This window comes from Ammodytes marinus (genome assembly GCF_949987685.1).
Source record: "Ammodytes marinus genome assembly, chromosome: 4".
NCBI classification, from domain to species: Eukaryota; Metazoa; Chordata; class Actinopteri; order Uranoscopiformes; family Ammodytidae; genus Ammodytes; species Ammodytes marinus.
Genome location: NC_137233.1, coordinates 10,734,710 through 10,757,115, shown reverse-complemented (window position 1 = coordinate 10,757,115; position 22,406 = coordinate 10,734,710). Strand labels below are relative to the sequence as shown.

Below are 22,406 nucleotides of genomic sequence, written 5' to 3'. Positions count from 1 at the left end.
TTTAAACACAAGTGTCCTCCATTGGTTACTGAAGTTTGTACCCGAGTGCAATTTGGAGGTACTTGTAGGTTGAGTATTTCCATTTTATGTTACACAAATTGCAAGTATTCCGTCATTCTAAATGGTACATTTCAAGTTATATTTCTCTAAATGTACATCATGCTGATTATAAATTCACTTTATTTAGAGCAGTAATTAAATATGCAAGAGCCATGGGATGCAGCATTTTTAATACCTGCACCAAATAAAGAGCACTTATAATTAGCACTTTGAACATTACAATATAACTCATTTAATCAAACAAACACAATGAGTGAGTTACATATTTTAATGTATATATACACACACACTGTATATACAAAAAAACAACAGACAAAATATAGTAACAGTCATCTTTCATTGCCGGTCACAGTATTAATGATTTTGGTTTTCACCAAGAGCATTGTTTTTTTGCTTCAGAGAGAATTGTCGACTTCGTTTCGGCATAAAGCAAAAAACAAGTGAAATTGCAGGTTTGCATATTCAACTGTAGAATCTGAAGTTATCTGGACAAACATAAATATAATGCGCATGATTGAATTTATTATGAAATGACTGCATAGTTCACAGACTACTAAACAACTGTAGAGCTACTATCAAGTATATAACAGGACACTATTTATGGTTTGGCAAATGTGTATGGTCCCATGTCAGTAGGAAGGTTATGATAAGTCAAACTAAACGTGTACACTTAGTTATTTCTGAAAATGCAAGTTAAAAAAAAGATCCCTTTGCATTGAATTGTTCCCAATGTATTCTCCTTTGTTCCAACTCAAAGGCTTTGTAACATTAGACGGCAAAGGAAAAGGAAGAAACACATAAGTACTGCAAGCTGCTGCATTTTCAGCAAATAAAAAATAAAACTATTTATGCATTAAAAAAAATATATATGAAAACACAAAAATAGGGCTGTCTATTGGAGTGATCTCCCCTCCCTCACAGAGGGAAACAGAACGGGGCTGTCCAAGGGACAAAGAAAGAATAACACTGCAACTCCAAGGGCACAGCTTCGAGTGCAAACGATGGCCGTAGCCCACTGAATAAGTCACAAAAGTGTTTGAGTGCAACACAGCAGTCGAACCATACAGAAGATGACAGCATAGGTCCTTAAACCATGACGCCCTTCTGACTCAGTCAGACAAGATGTACAAATTGTTTTTTGCTGTAAACAGATGGTACGTAGCTGCCAGATGTTCCACCATTTATCTCAAAAGGTCCTGTGCATAGCCAGCAGGCAAGTTCTCACGCCGAGTGAACGCGTAGAGGCGAGTTGTCAATGATGTATTCGCCAACTCCCACAAAGTACATAACCTGTGCAATGCCAAACAGAGGAGCGATGACTAGGGCTCGACAGCCGGCACCTTTCAGGAACGCAGAGGGTCCCTCCTTACGTAGGATTTTACTGTGGAGAACCAGAGGGAAGGTTTAGATTAACATGCGCATGAAAAAGAAGAAAGAAAAAAAGGGTTGTTACGTGATAGTGAACTCATCTTACCTCACACAATCCACAACTCCATTGTATGTCTCCTCACTGGAACCTTTGTTCAGGGTCTGCAATCTAGTCTTCACCACTGGAATTAAATTTAAAATAAATAAATTATAAAACATTTCAGAAACCTAACATTACTAATAAACAAGAAACGTCATGGCTGTCAAGACTTACCATCACAGGGGTTAACAGCCACGGCAGCAGTAGACCCCGCCACACAGCCTGAGAGGAACGCCCAGTAGAAAGGCGACGACTCCTCTGGGCTGGGCTTGCCGAGCTTGTTCAGGTTGGCAAACAGCGGGAAGTAAACCACAGAAAAGGGAACATCCCTGAAAGAAAACAAAATGTTAATACGGAATAAAAACCTGATGCTAATGTAACTGGTCTAACAAGGTTATCACAGTTCCTCTTTCAGGGGGAATAAGAGTTTTACCTGATCAGTGTTGCCCCCAGGCCTTTGTAAAGCCCCTTGATGCCCTGCGTCCGGAACAGCTCCTTTGCGATCTGTGTGGCGGATACAGCTCGCGGTGCAGAGACCACCGTGCCAGAGTTGTAGGATCGGCTCAGCATGGTGTTTGTCACCACAAGCTTAGTGGGAGACATCATGACTGGTTTCTGCTGCTGGGCCGCTGTGGACAAAAGACAAACAAACAAAATAACTTTAATACACACAGGCATTGTGGTTTAGACTTCATTTAAAAATAAGGTCCACTCTATTCAGTTCCAACTTTAATTTTCTTCTCACCAAGTCTGCCTGCATCCTGTAGCTGTATCTTGAGCATTTCCATTGGGGTGGTGACAACGACTTGGCACATGCCTGCACCACAACCTGCCAGCATCTCTTTGAACACCGTCAGCCCCTTTCTATGAACAGATAGGAGAAATGTTGAGTATAAAAACAATGGGTCTACTGTATTTTCCCAAGATTGCTGATTTCATGCGAAGATCTTGCTCACCCATCCTTGGCCAGGTGTTGTCTAAAGAAGTCATTAGCAGCTAGTTTGATTGCCTTCTCAGGGGTGACCAGAGTTAAATTTACAGCGGCACCTGATGAAAAAAAAACACACAGTTAGCACTGACGTCACAATCCAGTTCTCATTTAGGACATGTACAAAAACATTTCCCCCCCGCCACTATCATTACAACAGTAGATGTAATACGTCCATTGTATAGCTAATTAAACAGACAAGACAAATGCTCATTTTAAAATAGCTTGAGTCATAATGATGGAGAGGGATTACATCAAAAGGAAATTACATTAAAAACAGGAGTTTCAGAAAGAACATGAGAAACAAAGCAAACACAAGACAAGAAATGAAATGAGGGAAATGAATATCCAGAGGGAAATGCAAACATCAAGTTGATGAAGTACAGTGGGTCAGTTTATGATGAAAAGGGTCTCAGTTAAGTGGACAAAAACTTTAAGACAGGAAATCTGTGTCTACTGAAGAGCTACAAGTCAATAAGTATGTTAATGACGACAGACAGAGACAAGAGACAAGTAAGTGAAAGGACAGACAGAGACCTCGACCATGTACTGTGCCTGCACACTTTTAGGCAAACTTAAAAAAGTGATCCGTGAGACTCCCGAGCATCAAAAATAAACTTCAGGTGACCACAGAACCATTTTCAAGATCAACTAAAAGTCGGCAGGGACACAATTAATAGTCTTTAAAAAATGAGGATCTCAGAGAAGTTGACGGGACAGTGAAGAGGAAGCCATGTAGTTATTAAAAAGTAGTCAATTTACGGAACAAACAGATGGCAAAACAAAAACATGTGCCTATAACTTTAAATAGAGCAATATTGTAAGAACCATGAAATGATTTGCCTCCAGCGTGGCTGCGCCTTATCGGCTAGCCTGCAATATCCCAGGGGGAACCATGTCTGCAATATGAAAAACACAGATGCAAACAAAACAGCATTCCGCACACAAGCAGAGACCCAGACTAAAAGGTCTCGATTTTCCTCATATTTAATTTATTTCCACAAGATTAACTTTTCAACATTAATATCAATGAACTGCTACTTCAACTTGTGTTTCCCCATTTACTGCAGGGTTGTTTTACTAAACATCAGAGCTTATAGCTGCAGAACCACTTTGCAAGAGAACGGCTTTAGCAACTTCTTCCAACTAGTCACTATCATTTTAGGTACATCATGAAACTCATGCACTCAAAATACACCGTTTGTGAACTCCAAGCAGCTTGTACCCCATTGTAATCTTGTGATCAATGATCAGCCTCACCACAGAAAGATCTTACCCTCTCCTACATGTACTAGTCTAATGGTTCTTAATATTCACATTTGAATGAATCTTACCTCTGTACATTCCAAAGTATCCCTCTGATCGGACTGTTTTGACAAGGCAGTCCATCCTGGAGAACAAGAGAGCAAGGAACACATTATTGTATGAACCATTTTAAAGCTGATGGTTGAAAAAACACATTGGAATATGTTATACAAGTTAAATTATTTAGAATAAAATCCAAGTTAATAAGATTTAACAAGAGTTGAAGTCAGCAGGGAGTGACTGCTCTAAGGAGATGATCATAGGGTGTGGAGAAGTACATTTCCATTCTTCATAAATCCTTCTAACCACCTCATTGGAGAGGAATGACAACAACTTATGATCCATCTAGTGAAGAATTTCCCCTAATTTCCATTCCTCAATGATGCCCTTTGTGTGTGTCCGAGTGGGATTAATAAGAATAGGCCTGGATTATACCTGGGTGTAGTAGCTTTAGTGAAAAAGGATTTGGCAAACAGTGTTTCTATGTGTGCCGTGCAATTAAACAGGAACTAGATGTACTTACATGCTCTTGTAGACCTGCTGTCCTGGTCTCTGATTCTGTAACCTGGTCTTTGCCAAGTCAATGGGAAAGACACAAGTAACCCCGACAATGCCAGCAATTCCTCCATTAATGAGTTTGGCTGGGAGGCTAAAAGGAGACAAAATAATGCAGAGACTTTAATGGGAAAATTCTTCTTTAACTGTTAAACCAAGGCTCCAAAATAACCAATTCTAAGTCAATTTAGATTTATTTTGATTTATCGTCTGGTCTATAAAATGAAGTGACCAGAATATCTTGCGTTTGTCTGATTTATTCCAAACAACCGTAACAAGCCCAAATATAATAGTTTAAAACAGCAAAGTTCTAAAAATGAGAAACTGAAACCATTGTTATGTTTCGAACAATTTCCAAACGTCACATCATTTCAGTTTGGTAAAAACTTAAATAATAAAACATTGGTCACTTTGAATGGTTAAACATTCAGTAAATTATGCCTTATGGAGAAAGGAGAATGAATGACACTTACTTAATCTTCTGCTGAGACATGATGACTTTGAAATAAGTGAAGCTAGAAGTGTAAAAATGTAGTACTGTAGGTCTGAGTGTTCTTCAGTCAAATGAATGAATAGAGTCCTGCAACAGAGATAAAAGAAGGAGTCTGTTAACACAGAATATGTGAGCAGGTTCCTGAGAACCGGCATGCTATGTTTACATAGATAATACTACCCACAAAGCAGAGGGTAGGGCTTATCTCGGTGCCTCAGACTCACGGGACCGTGATGCAGGAGCTAAGCTTCTTGCAATACGAGTAGTTACAAGCTTTGGGGCGTGGTTTAAACCCACATACCGGAACACCATATATGGACATCACTATCACCGTCGATTCTCGTACATTCTTGCCATTGATAAGGCAGAAGATCAATTTCTAAGTAAAAATGCAAGCAGTGGCGTGAACTTGGTAGCCTATACAACGAATTTAACCCGAGTTTCAAGGGACAACGTTAATGCAAGTCAGATATAAAGAGCCTACATACTTTCTTACAAGTGCAAAACACATAAAATGTTCTGCATGAACACAACGTAGGCATGCTATGTCAAAATAAGCAATGTGGGTTTATTAGTAAGAAATAAATAGCTAAAATAAACTTTCTAAACGCATTTGTCGAATTAGATTTAGGACCCATTTTTTAAAGTGTCATACATAACGGTTGGTCTGGTAAGCAGGAGGTTAGTTTGAAAACCCATTCAAAAGTATTCTGAATACCGTCCCCAAAAGCGAACAAGCAGGCTATCGCAGACAATATGATGCCTTAAAACGTCAAATACAGGCTTTCACTTACCAAACGATTGTCTTGTTGATCTTTGTTGAGGATTGTTTCGAGCCGTTAATGTCTGCTTCCGTGCCCGGTTGCTAATATAGTGACGAGTAGAGAGAGTGGAAATTTCCATTGAGATTTAAGGAAAGGGGGGTGACGGACTCGCCCAAGTCTTTACTACAGTTAGCTCCCGTTCTCAGAGTTGATTGGCTAAATATGACCGCCTCCCTGATTTCATTGGACAAATTGGCCAGTCAATCAAATGACACCAACAATCATATGGTTACTTTGTTACATTGTTGAATGAGGGCGTAAGATGAGAGAAACCATTGTTTGACGGATACGATCTCAAATATTTGGGTTAAAGCAGAGGTTGAAAGTATAAGATTATGGATAGAAATGATCACGGCTACAAAAATGTTAAGGTGGAAAGATTAGCTATGGTCAATGAAGAGGGTCAGGACCATGGACCTATTATAAAAAATCAGGGCACTGTTTCTCAAAAGCATCTTCCGGCTAAGATGATCTTGGTCCAATTGGTGTCAATGGGCTGAGTCTAATTGCATTAAGATCACCGTAAGCTGGTTGGTTTAACTAGTGCGGTGACATCATTTTACTCTATTCTGTATTATTCCAGTCTGTGCACATGGCTCGTCTTAGTAGTGGAAAATAACACTAATGCACATACTGGTTGCCTACTTACACGTTTAAAAGAAGCCGAGGCCTACATGCCATACAGCATAGTTGCAAGTTACAGTATAGTAGCTTACGGTAGGCCTATTACAATGTAACCTCCACAGCAGAATCAGTTATAATATGGTACATTGTTTAGGATGCTCTACCCACATAATTTAGCTGTCTGTTACAGCCTTAAAATGCTGCTTAATGTATTAATAATGAAATAATGCAAGATTCACAAACTCTGATTGGAGACATTTGCCTGCATACTTTAGTTTTGGTACTTTAACTGCATTTTGCTTTTATAAAGCTTCCAAAAACAAAGGTGTTAAATGTTCCCCCCTCTCTATCACTGTTGAGATGTTCTCCAGTAAGTAACACATCATTTTGAACTGCCTGACTCACAGACCATGATTGTGTGCAATAGGCTATGTGTACATATCGAGCAGGTTATTTTGGAAACAAGCCAGGACACCCAGCTAATTTCCCTAAGTAAATACTTGTACAAATAAATAAGGTTAAAACATGGGCAAAATATATAGCCTGAATTACCCAAAGGGAATTATGGGTTTAGAGAGACCTTGCGATAAATTCTACTGAATAGCTTTCAATTGCAGGAGCTCATAATACAAAGTATAAGCAGCATCATTTACTTAAAGGGTGGATGCCAGTGATAATAGGGCTCTTGTTGGTATTGAAACTGGTTTATTTAAGATGTGGTTTTAAGTATATTGACACATCCCAAGTAATTAAGAACCGGTCTTTTACTGCTGAGACATGAAAGTCACCGCAAAGTTATTAAACATTGGGTGGTGCAAATCATCTGTGAACATTACGGATCATAAGCGGCATCACATACTTGAAAAATTACTGTTCTAGAGTGTTCTGTTTTGTTGTGTCATGTTTGATTCAGTCAACCTGAATGATATTAAATGTAGGCTAAGTGTCTTCTACTGCATTTGTATGCTATAGGCTACTGTACATTTTACAATTGATTTACAAATATTTTACCTTATAGTCTTCAACAATATTTCAGCATCTAATTCTGTGCATGTGTAATCGTTTTTGCAATTACTGCGAATTGAAACAAAACAAAAACGTATACAGGCATCAGTAGTCATTATACAGTACACATGTTTTCCAACGGCACCAAGGCACGGTTACAAAGGTCTAGCTGACTAAGATGTCTATCGACTGTACTTAGGCATGATGGTACTGGGAGCTAAATGCTTACACATCTTTCTTGAGAAGATGTCAACATACTATCATTTACAAGTATTTTATGTAATAATTTAATTTGTTCATAAACAAAAATATTGGACGAATACAATAACTTCCCCTTTGTCGTGCTTCAGGAACAGTTAAGGTATCACTGAATAGTTCACAATTCCTCCCAAGAGGCTGACACTAGTATGGGAACCAACCTACATTCTTGGCCTCCACACCTAGTTTGTGGAGACATGCAACAAGGTCACATATTATGCTAAATGCACGTTTTAAATGTGTTCTAACATATCCATGGGTCCACGGTGTGCCTAGAGACTGCCAAAATATTTTAAAAAATAACAATCTCTCCTTTTCTCACTCTCCCCCTTTCTGAAACCCCCACCCCTCCCCCCAATATACTCCAGTCAGAATTCTCCTCGTTTCTGACCTCACAAACTGGAAAGCCAGAAGCTTCCACTGTGCACCCCACACCCCTATTTCTTATTGGTCTACGGCCCTGACAGACAGAGGGCGAGGCGTATCTGGCTTCGCTTCCGGACAGGGGGCGGGGGGAGCTCAAAGATTGTATATTTACGAGGGGAGCTGCAGCTCTTTTAAAAACATAGGCCATTGTGAGATTAGCTGAACATCAGCATAGTACAATAGATTATCTGAAAGTTTTTTTCAGCAAACAATTAAAGAAAAACGTATTAGGGACCACTAAGACCATATAATATGGTGTATAATAGTACCGAAAAGTGTATAATATGGGAGCTTTAAAAGCACAAATGTGAACCTCACAGTGGTGCTAAAAGAAGGGTCGAGAATCACACAGTCATTAGCGTTTATCTTCTAAGAACATGTCTGTACAAAATCTCCAACAATCAATCTAATATCCGATAGCCTACTTATAACCATAATGGGCAACTTTCTGGTTGCACCGAAAGGAAAAGTTGGAGGATCTCCAAAGTCTGAAGGCTTTCTTAATCCATTCAATAGTTGTAGCCTAGAGATATTTGAGCTGTTAGCATGGCTAGAAGAATTCTCACATTTTTTCCAGTTGAACAAACCCAGCACAAACAAAAGTGTATACGGTTGGTCTGAATGAAAGACTGGTCGGTATGTGCTCCACATAGCTGCTCCTCTTGAAATGCTGATGAAAGCAAATTCCATTTCATCTACTGCTTTATCTATTAGGGTATGAGGGTTTTCAAAACACCACCATACCGGGAATTTCAGTTGGGCAATTCAAACCATTGTGCCATATCAGTCATAACAGGTCAACTGTTAGTATCAACTATAAAGAATAGCTAACCCTCCAGCATATGCGAATTTATGAGTTTGTCTTATTAACCATAGACATCATACTCATAGATTTTTGAACATTAATAAAATAATAAAGGTGTAAACAAGTATAAAACATATTTTTGTTATAACATACCATTTAAAAGAGGAAGCACATTAATTATAAATTAGAAGTAAATGTATGTGTTGGAGCAACGCATGGGATGATGTAAGATCATGTGCATGTACAGTATGTGTTGCTATGGATATACTGTGCTAAATAGAAACACTTCAACAATTGCATAAGATAATGTATTGCTGTAACCCCCCCGCCCCCCCCTTCTACTGGTTTGTCTTGTCTATGCAATAGTCTTGTCCTTGTGTTGTGAAACTGTCCTTTGTGTGTGTTTATCTTTCATGGAAAATCTTTAAAAGAATGAGGGGAAATGCTAACATATACCAAATCTTGTCTATTGAACACATGACTTAGTCACAGGAAAAAAAAAGCAGTACAGAATCTGACATACACCAATAGACACATATATAAATAATGGTCTACATCCCAGAGCGGATGTTATTTGCTGCCATTTTGTCAGCTGACTGTTTGCAAGGTTAGACAGTGCTGGATTGTCAGAGGTTGTACAAGCCTCCTTGAGGGAATATAGTCTCTCAATGTTTTACATATTTATTTATTTCAAGACAATAAGATTTTGCTTCCTCCTGCTCCTTTTCTAACACATATAATTCATTTATTTATATATATTGTTTCTGAGATTATTTGGGGGGTTGTGGGGGTGCGGGGAGATTAGGTTTCACACTTGCTTATTATTATTTGTTTTCATCCTTATACAACCCGTACAGTCAACTGGCTCTCATCTAGTCTGTTCCAATTCTGCCTTCAAACAAATGATCAAAATGCGTCATTGTATGAATCGTGTCAGGCATAACATAGGAATGGAGAGTAACGCAAATCGTGAATCCTTCTCTGTCTGTTAGAGGATAATTCTCCTTGACCATTGTGCTATCCCTTTAATTGTAATGTTTTGCTGGCCTTCTGTTAAATTGCTTTCTATTTTACTTCATGTTGACTTTTTGGATCAAAAGGCTCTAGAATAAGAGAAGCTGTCAGCGGTGCAGAACATACAAAAGAGCGAGTAAGGCTCAGTTACATATACAGTTAAAGTTTGAGACAAACAAAATAATGATTTAATTTACACAGAAACAGTTTAATACTGAAACTGCATCTGACAGACAAGTGTTGTATGCACAAGTGTCAGAAAATGGAATGAGGTGATGATGTGAGTAACGTCACACAGAGGTTCACATGATGGACTTGTCATACATTCTCCAACTCTGAACTGTTGCGCTATTAATAAGCATCAGCTGTCTTCCCAAATTCACAAACCTAAACTCTCTGCTTGGTATCAGACGAAATAGCGTTTCTTAGCGCCTGATCTTTGAGGATTTACACCCACACGGATAATCTGTTTAACAAGAAGAGGTGTGTCAACAATCATGTGCCTTCCAGAACGAGAGGCTGAGACGAGTATATGGTCAAGAGGTGACATTGTGGAGTGTCATTGCCTGGTGTTTGCAGTAAACGCTCAGGTCCGGCACAAGCTGTTATAAAAACAAGAACAGCTTAGTCAGAGAGCTATTTAGAGACTTCAGCTTTAATTTAGTTGCATTCAGAGTATTCCATTCAAAGTAAACACAATATGTCTGGGAGTCACACACACATGAGTGTACAGGAGGATAAATAATGATGGCTGACGTAAATGCGCACCACCCCATCCCCCATTGTAAACTGAGAAGCAGAGCTGTAGCACAGACAGGTCGGGCAACAAAAGGCACAATAAAATGGGCTGGGACAAAGGGGACCAGGGCAGACAGTGCAGACAGCACTGGGTCCATCAAAAGCTATAAGTATGGACTGTTGTCTCATCACAAAACATTCAGGTTCAGATTGGATATAAAATAAAATTAAATAAAAAATAAAAGCCAAGCAACAAAAAACAGCTGAGAAAGTATAACAGAAAAATCAGAAAGGGATCATGTAGTTGCTCTGGCCAGGGTACGGGTAGAGACGTCTGACTGGTTTGGTACACCTAGCTCCAGCCACACTGGCCCTGTGTGCGCACTCATCGCTGTCAGTCCTGCAGGCACCGCAGTGGCAGCTGAGAGCCACTGGGTAGGTGAAGACAGAGTTGGTGTCAATGGGACATCCCGGCAATATGGCCGTGCGGTATTCCACCTTGTCATAGGTGCAGCCTCTCTGGATAAGGAATGGTGGGCCTCGTATGACCCCCACATTGCTGTCCTGCTCACCACACACACACACACACACACACACACACACACACACACACACGAATATATTGTGCATTTTAAAATACTATTAATCATACTATTAATAATATTTAGGTTGTTTTCAGCTGACAATGGGTCAAAATACTTCAATTATTATGTGACTTTTGAACTATTGTCAAACACCTGTGAACCTAGCAATACATGTGATTCAGGTTGTACGGTACTTATCTTTTTAACAAATGAATACCTAACTCATATGTGTTTTTACGATTTTAACCCTGCTGCATTATTTTGTTCATATTTGAGTCATTTTCAACATTTCATAATGTTCATAATGTATTTTAAATGTAAATAATCATAATAAATGTCACTGTCAAAGTTGTGATTTTAATGGAACATTGTTTTATTTCAGAAGATAACCTGTGGTTTACTCCTTCCCCTCATTATTTAAAAAATGTTCAGAAATTCTAAAATCCAATACAGACCAGAACATATGCAATACATTGTCACAACTACTGCACATTTTTAAAGATACTAACAATTGAATCCGTCTTTATTCTATTCTATTATTTCTCCCCTGAGAACATACATACCCTTGAGTAGCAAAATCCCATGCAGATGGTAGTGTTGATGGCAACACAGAATTCACACTCTGGCCTGTCCACGTACAGGGTGAAGTCGGTGGGTAAACACAAGGGAACTGCTGGACTGAGCAGCAGAAAAAGGAGCCAACAGGAGAACACTGCAGTCTCCATGTTGAGCTGTTATTTATTTTCAATCAATTTGGCACCTGTAGGAGAAAAATGGAAAAATAAGAGACAAATTGACAACCTGATAACAGTTTGGTATCTTAATTAATATATACCCCTTTGTATTGGATTCACCTGGTCGCCTGCAGGCCTGATGATCCTGTGAGTCTGAACATCCCTGCTGAATGGTATTTATATGAAGAATTAGTAATCCACCTCCATCCAAGCTGGCCATTACCTTCTATCTGTGACGAAAAGGAAGAACTAAGCTTTCAGTCCATTATGTGGATGACATGAATTATTGATTGTCCTTCATGGAACAAATCATGCAGTAACCGAGGAAATTGATGGGATAGATTGCGCACTTGCTGAAAGCTGCTGTGCCACTCTCAATATCATCGTGTAAAGTATTCTAAAAGATCTCCACTAGATGTCACAAAATGACCCAAAGCTCCATATCAACTTCTCCAGATACAGACTTGCAGTCAAGTCCCTTAATACAATTTACCACCCAACACTAAAGGGATCTTCTTATCTGTATTTCAGTTTAATAATTGTTGAGGATAATCAAAGCCTCTAAGAAAGAAGTCATACCTGTGAAGTAAGTGATTGTTTTTAATGTCAATATAGATGTTTTTTTCTCTTTTTCCTTTATAGATCAATAGAAAAAATCCTACAGACAAATACAAATTTCTCTTTGCATTCATATACTGTGTCATAATAAGCCTACCTCACAAATGTACACTTTCAGTACTTCTCACCAAATGTAAGTCCTCATCTAATAACAGTTATCTTTTATAAAGCACATTTCTAATTGACCGACACATGTTGTCATTTAATGAATCAGGAAAAATTAACAATTCACGCAAATAACATAATACAATACTCTGAAAACACTTTAGGGAAGGTTCAATGTCCAAATTAGCTGCTCATTCTGTCTTCCAAGCCTTTACAAACATTAACAGTAAGTGCCATTATTGATTAACCTTCTTAGAAGGAACTTCAACTGATGCTCTCATTAAGAGTGACTTGAATTAAATCAACCATATAATCTCTATTCAAAAGATAAGTAAATTACAAGAAAATCATAACTCAATATCCGAGGTACTGACATAAAGGTGCCTGCCAACAGCTTACACATACTTTCTTTGCATAGTTCTTTATGCATCACTGGAGTGTAAAACAAAGATATAGATGTGCAAAGTAAAGCTATAATAGTGATGAATAAATATAATAACCCCATTTGACTGTATTGCATATAAAAACAGAGATGACAGCAGGAGTAGTAACCTAACATGCCCCCTGAAATTCCTCACATAACTAATAACTACTGAGTAACCTTGAGTTCTATACAAACCCCTCCTGAATGTGTCACTATGTATGTGTCACTTTATAAGAGTACATTTCTTGTTTACCATCAGACAACAGGATCATGACCTTTTACAATCACTGACAATATAGCTGACTTCAGTGCTGTGTGTCCTTGATGGATTATTAACTAAAGTGAACTAATCTTTATAGTCTGTTGAAAGCATTGAAGAGGAGCAGACTACTGTCACTTGCAGGAAACGTAGCTGAAGTACCACATGGTTTGATCGGTCGGAGCAACAACCAAGGCCAAGCTGAACACAGGACTTGAGCCCTCTTTGGATTTTTCTATTCTTTGACAAAGGTTTGAAGTGAAACTTAAGATGAGTGCACTTGATTTAAATACGTCTTAGACGTTTTTTTTTCTCTTGCTGTGTCGCAAGTGTGTACTTTGTGTCTTGGTTTATGTACAACTGGATGTGAGGACAATCTCAGGAAAACTTAAAGGAAAGATTGCATTACATAGAAAAACCTTTTAAGCATCTGTCTTCATCAATCAGACCATCAATCTAAGCATTCTTGACGACGGTTCAGAGATACGTATTGACCACAAGCTGCTGTTGAACTAACCATGGTGGGTACAGGTGGACCAGTGGCCACTTTCTCTGTGTGGGATTATGTGGTGTTTGCTGGAACGATTTTAGCCTCAGCAGGCGTCGGCCTTTTCGCGGCCATCCGAGGCCGTAAGGAGACCAGCAGTGCAGAGTTCCTGCTGGGTGGACGGCAAATGACTGCTGTGCCGGTTGCCATGTCGCTCACTGCCAGCTTCATGTCTGGCATCACAGTGATTGGAACACCTGCTGAGGCCTACATGTTCGGAGCTGAATTCTGGTTGTTTGCCATATCCTATGCCATCATGTCAACCGTCACTGCTGAGCTCTTTGTCCCGCTCTTCTACAGACTGGGGATCACCAGCGCCTATGAGGTAAGGAAGCACAAACTGTAAATGATTACAGTATGAAAGCAATCTGCTTTACTGCTAGGCAACAGAAAACTAAATAATCAGGGGTTCATGGCTATGGAAGACTGTAGAGATCCAGCTGATATAAAAGTACTTTCACTGAACGGTGGCTGGACATTAAAGTAAAAAATAAATAATGGAGAAACAAAATCAACAGAACAAACCGCCTTAATATTCCATGAATGTGGATATATATATGGACAGATATAAAAAAAACGCTGTGTTTATTAAATAATCACTTCAATGACATCCGACTGTTTCCCTTTTATTTCTAGTACCTGGAGTTGCGCTTCAGTCGGCCCATTCGGTTAATTGGGACATCTATGTACATTGTACAGACGGTAACCAAAACATGCTTTTATAAAAATAAAACAATTAAAATGTATTACTTTTTGTAATATGTATTCTTGTATTTGTAATTAACATGGTAAAAGGCACCTGTCTTTTTTTCTTTTTGAGATTAATATGAATCACAAGCTTGCAGTGTTTCCACCTAATCAACTAATGGTTTCTCAGGCCCTGTACACCGGTTTGGTCATCTATGCTCCAGCTCTTGCACTAAATCAAAGTAAGTGTATACTGTACATGGCCTGTATTTGAATAATTATGAATAAATAGTACATTGTGATGTTATCATCCTCTGTTGTTAATTTATCAGTATTTACTTTACCACAAACTCTCCTGACGACATCTCATGGATTACAAATTTAAATTACATGGTCTAGCTTTGAAAAACAAGAAGGCTGTTGTTGTTTTAAGAATTAGTTTTACTAAACTGTAAATTAGTAAACTGCAACAGCAACCTGGAGATACATTGCTGTGAAAGGATACAGCTATGTTTCTTTCTCACGTGTTTTGCCTTTTTAGAGGTCCAACCTTAAAAAATAAAAAAAATAAAAGAGGTGACCAATTGTGATTTTGTGTGAGATACAGGGAAAATTCATTGCTAGTGCAAAGTTACAAAAGATGAGAGGTTACAGAGACTTTGGCTTAATATCACTTAAGCCGTCCCTAAATCAGTCACGTTTTCATGTCTCAATAGGCTTACTTAAATATATGAATTCTAATGTAACTTTTTTTTCGTCATTATTCAGTCACAGGACTTGATCTATGGGGAGTGCTGGTGGCTACAGGAGCGGTGTGCATCGTCTATTGCACGTTGGTTGGTACAACTCTTAAAAAGTATCAAGTATATTATTGACTTGATAATCTAAATACCAAAAGATTATAAAAGAGGTATATAATGTATTCAAATAGACGTAAATTAACACTTTGGTTTCCCATAATACACCTATTTTAGTTTGTGGTTAGTGCAAAATATCTGATCTGCTTGTGAAAGAAATGCTTAAGTTATTATTGACTTGATAATTTAAAAAAGGGCAATGGTGAGCTGATGGTATTTATTTCAGGGTGGTCTGAAAGCAGTAATCTGGACAGACGTGATGCAGATGGTGATCATGCTGGCAGGTTTTGTGGCCGTTATAGCTAGAGGAGCTGTACTGCAGGGAGGCCTGAACAAGATTTGGGAAGACGCCAGTAAAGGAGGCCGACTTGAGGTGTTTGAGTAAGTCGTAAACAAGAAGACTTGTGTCAAATAGTGTTTGCTGTTTGTTTAAATCTGATTGCAATATCAGACAGATGGGGCTTCTTTAAACAGAGCAAGTAGTTAGGGACAACAAAACAAATGCACAATCTTATCTCCTGTGACTCTTGATTGCACTTATATCCAAAATTCATTTTCAATGATGCCTGCTTATTGTCTCAAAAGCGTCATCAAATATTATCAGAGGATTGCACTGCTGATGTCACCAAACTTTGGACCTACCTTAAGTATTCTTCTGCAAATTGTTGACTTTTGACACAGTTTCAACCCAGATCCTCGGCAGCGACATACTTTCTGGAGTATAGTAGTTGGAGGCAGCATGATGTGGATATCCATCTACTCAATCAACCAGTCCCAGGTGCAGCGATACATCTCCTGCAAAACCTTGAGACAAGCCAAGCTGTAAGCATTCCTGCAACGCAATAATGCAAAGAGTATATTATGTACCGTGAGCCAAGGTTCTTGTGACTACATGTCTTTCATTCCTCAGGTCTCTGTATGTCAACATGGTTGGCTTGTGGGTAACTGTGAGTCTGGCAATGTTTTCTGGCCTCACCATGTACTCCATTTACAAGAACTGTGACCCACTCACAAACGGTGATGTAGGCACCTCTGACCAGGTATCTGCAATTGTCATGTTAAATTACCAACACAATGATTTTCCAAAAGGCAATGTCCACAATGATGTTGTTTGTTATGTAATAAAACAACGGTTTTTAACAGTAAAATATTGTGTTTATTTGTGTAAACCAGCTGCTGCCCTACCTCGTGATGGACATCCTGGCAGAGTACCCCGGCATCCCAGGCTTGTTTGTGGCTGCTGCTTACAGCGGGACACTCAGGTGAGGCCTGAGGCAAATGAGTAAAATATTCTCTTTTTAGGTCACAATTAGAATTTCTGTGTTGAAAAGGAAATGGTATAGCAGATAAGATGCAATGGTAAGGAAAGAATGAACTGTAAATACCTGGTTATGTTGTTTCCAAGGAGTCCACATCATTGTTCAACTAACTGAACAAGTTAATGTTGGACTGTCTAGTCATTTTTGAATACATAATGCAAGATACTACAATCTACATGCGACTCATTTTTATCTCCAATCTTATCTGCTGTGTATATGCCATCAGTCTTCCTGTTCTGTTCAGTGACTCAAACTCTTACATATTTTTCAGCACGGTGTCTTCCAGCATTAATGCCCTAGTTGCTGTCACTTCAGAAGACTTTATTCTCCCAGTGTTCAAAAACCTCACACAGAAACAGGTGACCTGGATGAACATGGGCATGAGTAAGTGGTGTAAAAAAAAAACAAGAAAAAAAACTTGCAGAGTCGCCCAAGAATGAGCAGGCGTTAGAAAAAACACAAGGTGTGTGGAAGAATGCTTGAAAAACAAAAAGCCGTTTGATATATTTTTTTATTTGATCAGAAATGATTTAAAAAGTCTTATCAGTTAGTATGAAGTTACATTCTGACCATATATATCACAGGCATGAACCTACAGTGTGATTCATTGAAGCTTGAGTACAAGGAGGATACCAGAAGGAACTGATAACCATTATCTTATCTTGCTATTCATACTATTTATTCAAGCCTTCCTGAGACATTCCACTGTGCGACTGCTGTCATACGTTAAAGATAGATAGCCTGATAAGTGATAATTGTGATTGTAGCAAGTCTCTTCAGGCAGACTTCACAAATGTGCACATACAGATGTTTATGAAACACAAATTTGCGGTGTATAATGAGGTATACTTACTGAAGAGATCTGCACAAGCAGGAACATGCATGTCCTCTGATCTCCTAGATAAAATCGGGGACGCGTCCAAAGCTATATTCTGAGATAATATTTACACTGGTTAAAAAAAGAAAAAGGTCTCAATGTTCCTGTTAATTACAGTGTAGTTATAGGAGTTAATCAGAAGTGTTCATTGTGGGAGGGAAACAGAAATAATCAGGGTTTAATAATCAGAAAACCAGTAGTTCAATATGGCCTTGAAATAGGTTTTCATCATGTCCCAGGCATATTCTATGGAGCCCTGTGTATTGGGATGGCTGGAGTTGCTTCATTGATGGGAAACATTTTGCAGGTAAACCTCTACGACACCATTCACCAACAGTACTACAGCCATTTGTTGCTCTACGGCACCACCAAGAGCTGAATATTGAGTACTACAAGCCTTGTCTATTTTCAGGCAGCTCTGTCCCTATTTGGTGTGATCAGCGGGCCTCTTCTCGGTCTTTATCTATTAGGCATGCTTTTCCGCACACCAAATTCAATAGTGAGTATTTCCCATTGCAGAAACATCCACTGGTACAACTGCAACCTCTGACAAACACAAACTTGCCAATAAATGACAAATTCAGGAAGTATTTAACTGCTACTTCGCAGGGAAGCCTTACAGGAATGATCATTGGCCTAACGTTGACTCTCTGGGCATGGATTGGAGGCCAGATTTACCCACCAACAGCTGACAAGACAAATCCTCTCCCACTCAGCACTCTAAACTGCAACAGCACAATTGGGCAAAACTACACAACGACAGCCCCGTGGACCAGTCCAGTAACCCTGCAGCCTGAGTGAGTCCTATTAGCTTAAACAAAGGATTCGTGTGCTCTTCCTCAAGCTCATGATAGTTTAAATTTCCCCTAAAGAGAATTGTCATTCGTGATACTAGGTTAAATAAATACAATTGACGTGACAGTAAATTAAAATACTAATTAATGACGTAAATTATTAAAAAGTACAATGAAGTTGTTCAATGCTTAAACACTTGCATGAATAGAGTTATTGACATTTGCTGATTCATTTTAGATATAGATTTTTGTAAAGGGTTTGAATGTATCTCAAAAGAAATTCTGAAATAAACCTAAAATGCACAGGATACAGTGAAAATCCAAAGACAGTCTAGATCTAAACCTACAAAAATATATACTCTCTATAACTAAGCAACAACAATGTGTTGCTTAAGCGATCAACAGAAATTTGAATGACAAACCTAATCAAATAATTGTATAAGTCACTGATTGAAAAAATAAATCATTCCTTGATTTCAGTTTTGTAAATGTATGTTGCCTTTCAATCATCCATATAATTCTAAAGTGAATATCACTTTCATATCTAATTATATTCACCTGAGAATGTCTTGTGACATTTCAGAGTTCAAACAATTAACCCTTATATAAAGATAGTCTTTAGTTGCAGCCCTCATGTTGGCGCAACATCAAATGCAGAATGAGATGAATATTATTACTAAAATGATTTCCTCTATGTGTCAGTGTCAGGCCCATTCTGGCAGACACCTTGTACTCTTTGTCCTACGTCTACATCGGGCTCATGGGTACACTGACCACCATTGTGTTTGGCATGGTGGTGAGCATGATGACAGGTAGGACAATAATGTCCACAGCAGAGGCACATCAATGCTTACATGGTATAAATATTCATTATTGTAATCAAAATCTACAATGGAACAGCTATCAGATTAAGTATCTTTTTTCTTTTTAGGTGGGTGCACGCAAGAAAAACGGAACTCTGACTTGTTTGTGCAGAAGAAGGACCTGATCTGCTTCAGCTGCTGCAGTAAATCAGAGGTAAGAGAATAACCCATTTATAATGATAATTAGTAACCAAGTAAGGATATATTATTGACCACACTGCACATGATTTTGCCATGTTGTTAATACTTTGTTAATGTCCTCAAACCACTACAGGCATCGGACGTCACAGAAAAGGCTGCTACAGAATTTTATATGGGAGCTGACAACTTAACATTCACAGACTTCGATGTGATGAGTAAAGATGTTCAAAAATCAACCAGACTGTAATGCTGCTCTTTCAATATATTGTTCAATACATTGAAGCCATTTTAATGCATTTTTTGGTTTTATACCAAATGACAAGCCACAACTGTTCTGCCGCTACATGGTGCTTTTTTGATTTGCAAAAATAAATCATTGTAACCCTATGTATGTGCATATTTATGTTAATAGGATTTTTAATGTGATTAAAACATCGAGCTTAAATTGAGAAACAAAATAATTTTGATTCTACATTAAGAACAAACTTGACAACTTGTGACAAAGCTTGACAGCACTAAACCCTAATTTTAAAATTATATTTAAGCCCAAAGCACTTAAAAAATACAGAATGTTTTTGCAACAGTATAACAAAGTTGTTTGTGTTAACCAGGGCATCATCTTCCGAACAAATGATAAAAAACATTTAAGTGACATCATCTTTAAAGTGGATTTAGCTGCTCCCCTTCCCTGTTAGGTGATGTTTTATTGTGCCTTGTTCAATTGTTCTCCCTGATGGCACCGTCTGTATCTTTTCTATCTGAACATTGTAGCCTACTTTTTTGCTGAATGCTGACACAGACAGGCCCAGTGGAATATTTCTATTTCTATATTTCTACTTTGAAGCAATGATGGCCATTTGTTAAGGAATATGTTTATTAGCCTCTCTTGTTGCACTTTTTATGAAATACTTGTATAAATTAGTCACATATTCTATTTGTAAATAAATGTTTTGTACAAAGTTCAACTGTGTTGACTGCAAACACATGTACACAAGCATCAGATAAATTCAAGCTCTATTACAGTTTTTCTCAGTTGCTTTGGTGCTTTTCTCAGATCAGAATGAAAATTCTCATAACTATTAGTTCAACCTCTGCAACATTTAGTCATTTGAGCACATCATAGTAGCAATTTCTCCTTCCTCTGAAAAAATTGCAAATGCTTTTGGACATGTTGCTTTCATACAATTCTCTGCTGTTTTATAACATTGTCATTTTCTTATGTCATGTCAGTCAAAATGAACTATACTTATGGATGCTGAATAGTCGTTCCCAATAAAACTAATAGTCTTAATTTCATTGCTTGAGTCATTACATACAAAATTGTTGAACTAGTTATCAAATTCTGTCAAGCAAATTTTATACCTTTCTTTATAATTTTTTCCTGGAAATGTCTCCTAAATTGAACAATTGCTCTCAAGTGGACTTAAGCTTTCACTCACGAGGAGGTGTGTGAAGCATTAGTTGTTGTTCCTCGCTGCATTGCAAGGGATAATATCTGTTGCGATGTAGATGAAAATAAGTGGCCAGACAGACAGGAACGTCTGGATGTGCCAGAATGATTTACCATATATGTTCAGTTACAATATGTCCTGTTATATTGTTCACATTTGTGCACAGCTCTACCAAAAGGGTGTTTTTTTATGTTTGTTCTAAATAAGTGACTGAAGTGTGTTTTTCTTTTGCACAATGCTGTAGAATTGCAAAGAGCATATACAGTAAACATTTGAAACATACGTATTCAGTGTTTTGTACTCACTTACTCCCCTAACTACAGCAATGTGTAACTTTACTGTAGTTTTCAAATGGCTGTACAAGTAGTGTATAGTGCTGTCTTGAGCATTTTCAGGTAGTGTCACCGAGTTCTGACCTTTTTTTGCATTGGAAAACACTGAGAGAATAAACTGTCATAATGAAAACATGACAAAGCCATTTGACTATCTTGTTCATAAACAATGGTGTTCATTGACATGAATACTTGCTTTTGAGGAATAGACTATCCATTTTGAGCAAGTGACGCACTTTTGCAGGTTATCCACTAGGTTTTGCAGTTTGCACTAATTGTTTTGAGAAATGCACTAACTGCTGTGCAAATGTTAATAGTGATGTGAGAAAAGCACCAAAGCGACTGAGAAAAACTGTGAGAAACATTAAAACTTCAGTTGGGAATACAGTAGCCTAAATGACCTACGTGTGTCAGAGACACTACAGTGCAGTAAAAAAAAAGTTACTCTGAATATGCAGTTTCTCTTCTATTCAAGGCAGTAAAATGTATTTTCCCTGATAAACACACACACAGAGAGAGAGAGAGAGAGAGAGAGAGAGAGAGAGAGAGAGAGAGAGAGAGAGAGAGAGAGAGAGAGAGAGATTGAGCTTTGGTCTAGGTAGTAATCCAGTTCTTTGTTTCCTTGGCAACACACAATAGAGGAAGTTTACAAAGCACTGGCCTGCCCACTTTAACCTGACACTGTGCCAGCAAATCAACCCTTTGGAGGTTTCAGGTTTATAGGAAGTGGAGTTAGTTGCGACATGGAGAAACACACACTGCCATTAAACTGAACCAAGTGCCATTTTCACGAGGCAAGGTGAGCCTGTTTTTTGTTTGTTTCAATAAGTCTAACACAGCAATAACTTGGTATTTTACTTAGTCAAGTTTTCACATGAGAAGAATATTAGAAATGTTTCCATCGGTAACAACAAAAGATCAGAGTTCGTGAACAATTATCTATTATCTTACAGCGTACTCAGTCATGTTAAACGTGTCTCAACAGATCTGTTTATGTTATCTTTGAAAATGCAATCCTTGAGATGAACTTACAAACGGTTTTGTTATGTTAGTAAGGTATTGTTTAAAATGCCTGATATTGTCAGGTGCCCAGACTTTAAAGTTGCACTATGCTGTTTCAGGGGAGGTGGATTTGTTTACATTTGCAGAGTCTGCAGATAGTCTACAAAACATATCTATTTTACATTTAATAAATAGTATTGAATAATTATATCATCATAAATCCAAACAAAATGATTTTGAGACACCTGG

At 38.2% G+C, this 22,406-nt stretch overlaps 3 protein-coding genes across 3 annotated transcripts; 1 reads left to right on the top strand and 2 right to left on the bottom strand.

Annotated features, from left to right (window-relative positions):
• Positions 1 to 313: 313 nt before the first annotated feature.
• On the bottom strand, positions 314 to 5,776 carry slc25a55a (solute carrier family 25 member 55a). The gene is made up of 10 exons (XM_080027006.1): positions 5,664 to 5,776; positions 4,850 to 4,956; positions 4,345 to 4,470; positions 3,851 to 3,906; positions 2,485 to 2,575; positions 2,274 to 2,392; positions 1,962 to 2,157; positions 1,703 to 1,857; positions 1,535 to 1,610; positions 314 to 1,441 (listed from the first exon to the last, which is right to left on the bottom strand). Exons 2-10 carry the CDS (start codon positions 4,867 to 4,869, stop codon positions 1,282 to 1,284), a joined length of 999 nt encoding a protein of 332 aa, XP_079883132.1. The 5' UTR covers positions 4,870 to 4,956; positions 5,664 to 5,776; the 3' UTR covers positions 314 to 1,281.
• Positions 5,777 to 10,848: 5,072 nt separating this feature from the next.
• tshba (thyroid stimulating hormone subunit beta a) lies at positions 10,849 to 11,872 on the bottom strand (the record flags this gene model as incomplete). The annotated part of the gene is made up of 2 exons (XM_080025755.1): positions 10,849 to 11,127; positions 11,711 to 11,872. The coding sequence occupies 2 exons, from the start codon at positions 11,870 to 11,872 to the stop codon at positions 10,849 to 10,851; spliced, it is 441 nt and encodes a 146-aa protein (XP_079881881.1).
• Positions 11,873 to 13,805: 1,933 nt separating this feature from the next.
• slc5a8l (solute carrier family 5 member 8, like) lies at positions 13,806 to 19,619 on the top strand (the record flags this gene model as incomplete). The annotated part of the gene is made up of 15 exons (XM_080025920.1): positions 13,806 to 14,159; positions 14,471 to 14,536; positions 14,712 to 14,763; positions 15,290 to 15,357; positions 15,605 to 15,759; positions 16,060 to 16,200; positions 16,289 to 16,418; positions 16,552 to 16,640; positions 16,969 to 17,081; positions 17,814 to 17,881; positions 17,987 to 18,073; positions 18,184 to 18,371; positions 19,071 to 19,180; positions 19,300 to 19,385; positions 19,506 to 19,619. 15 exons carry the CDS (start codon positions 13,806 to 13,808, stop codon positions 19,617 to 19,619), a joined length of 1,821 nt encoding a protein of 606 aa, XP_079882046.1.
• Between the last annotated feature and the right edge of the window lie 2,787 nt (positions 19,620 to 22,406).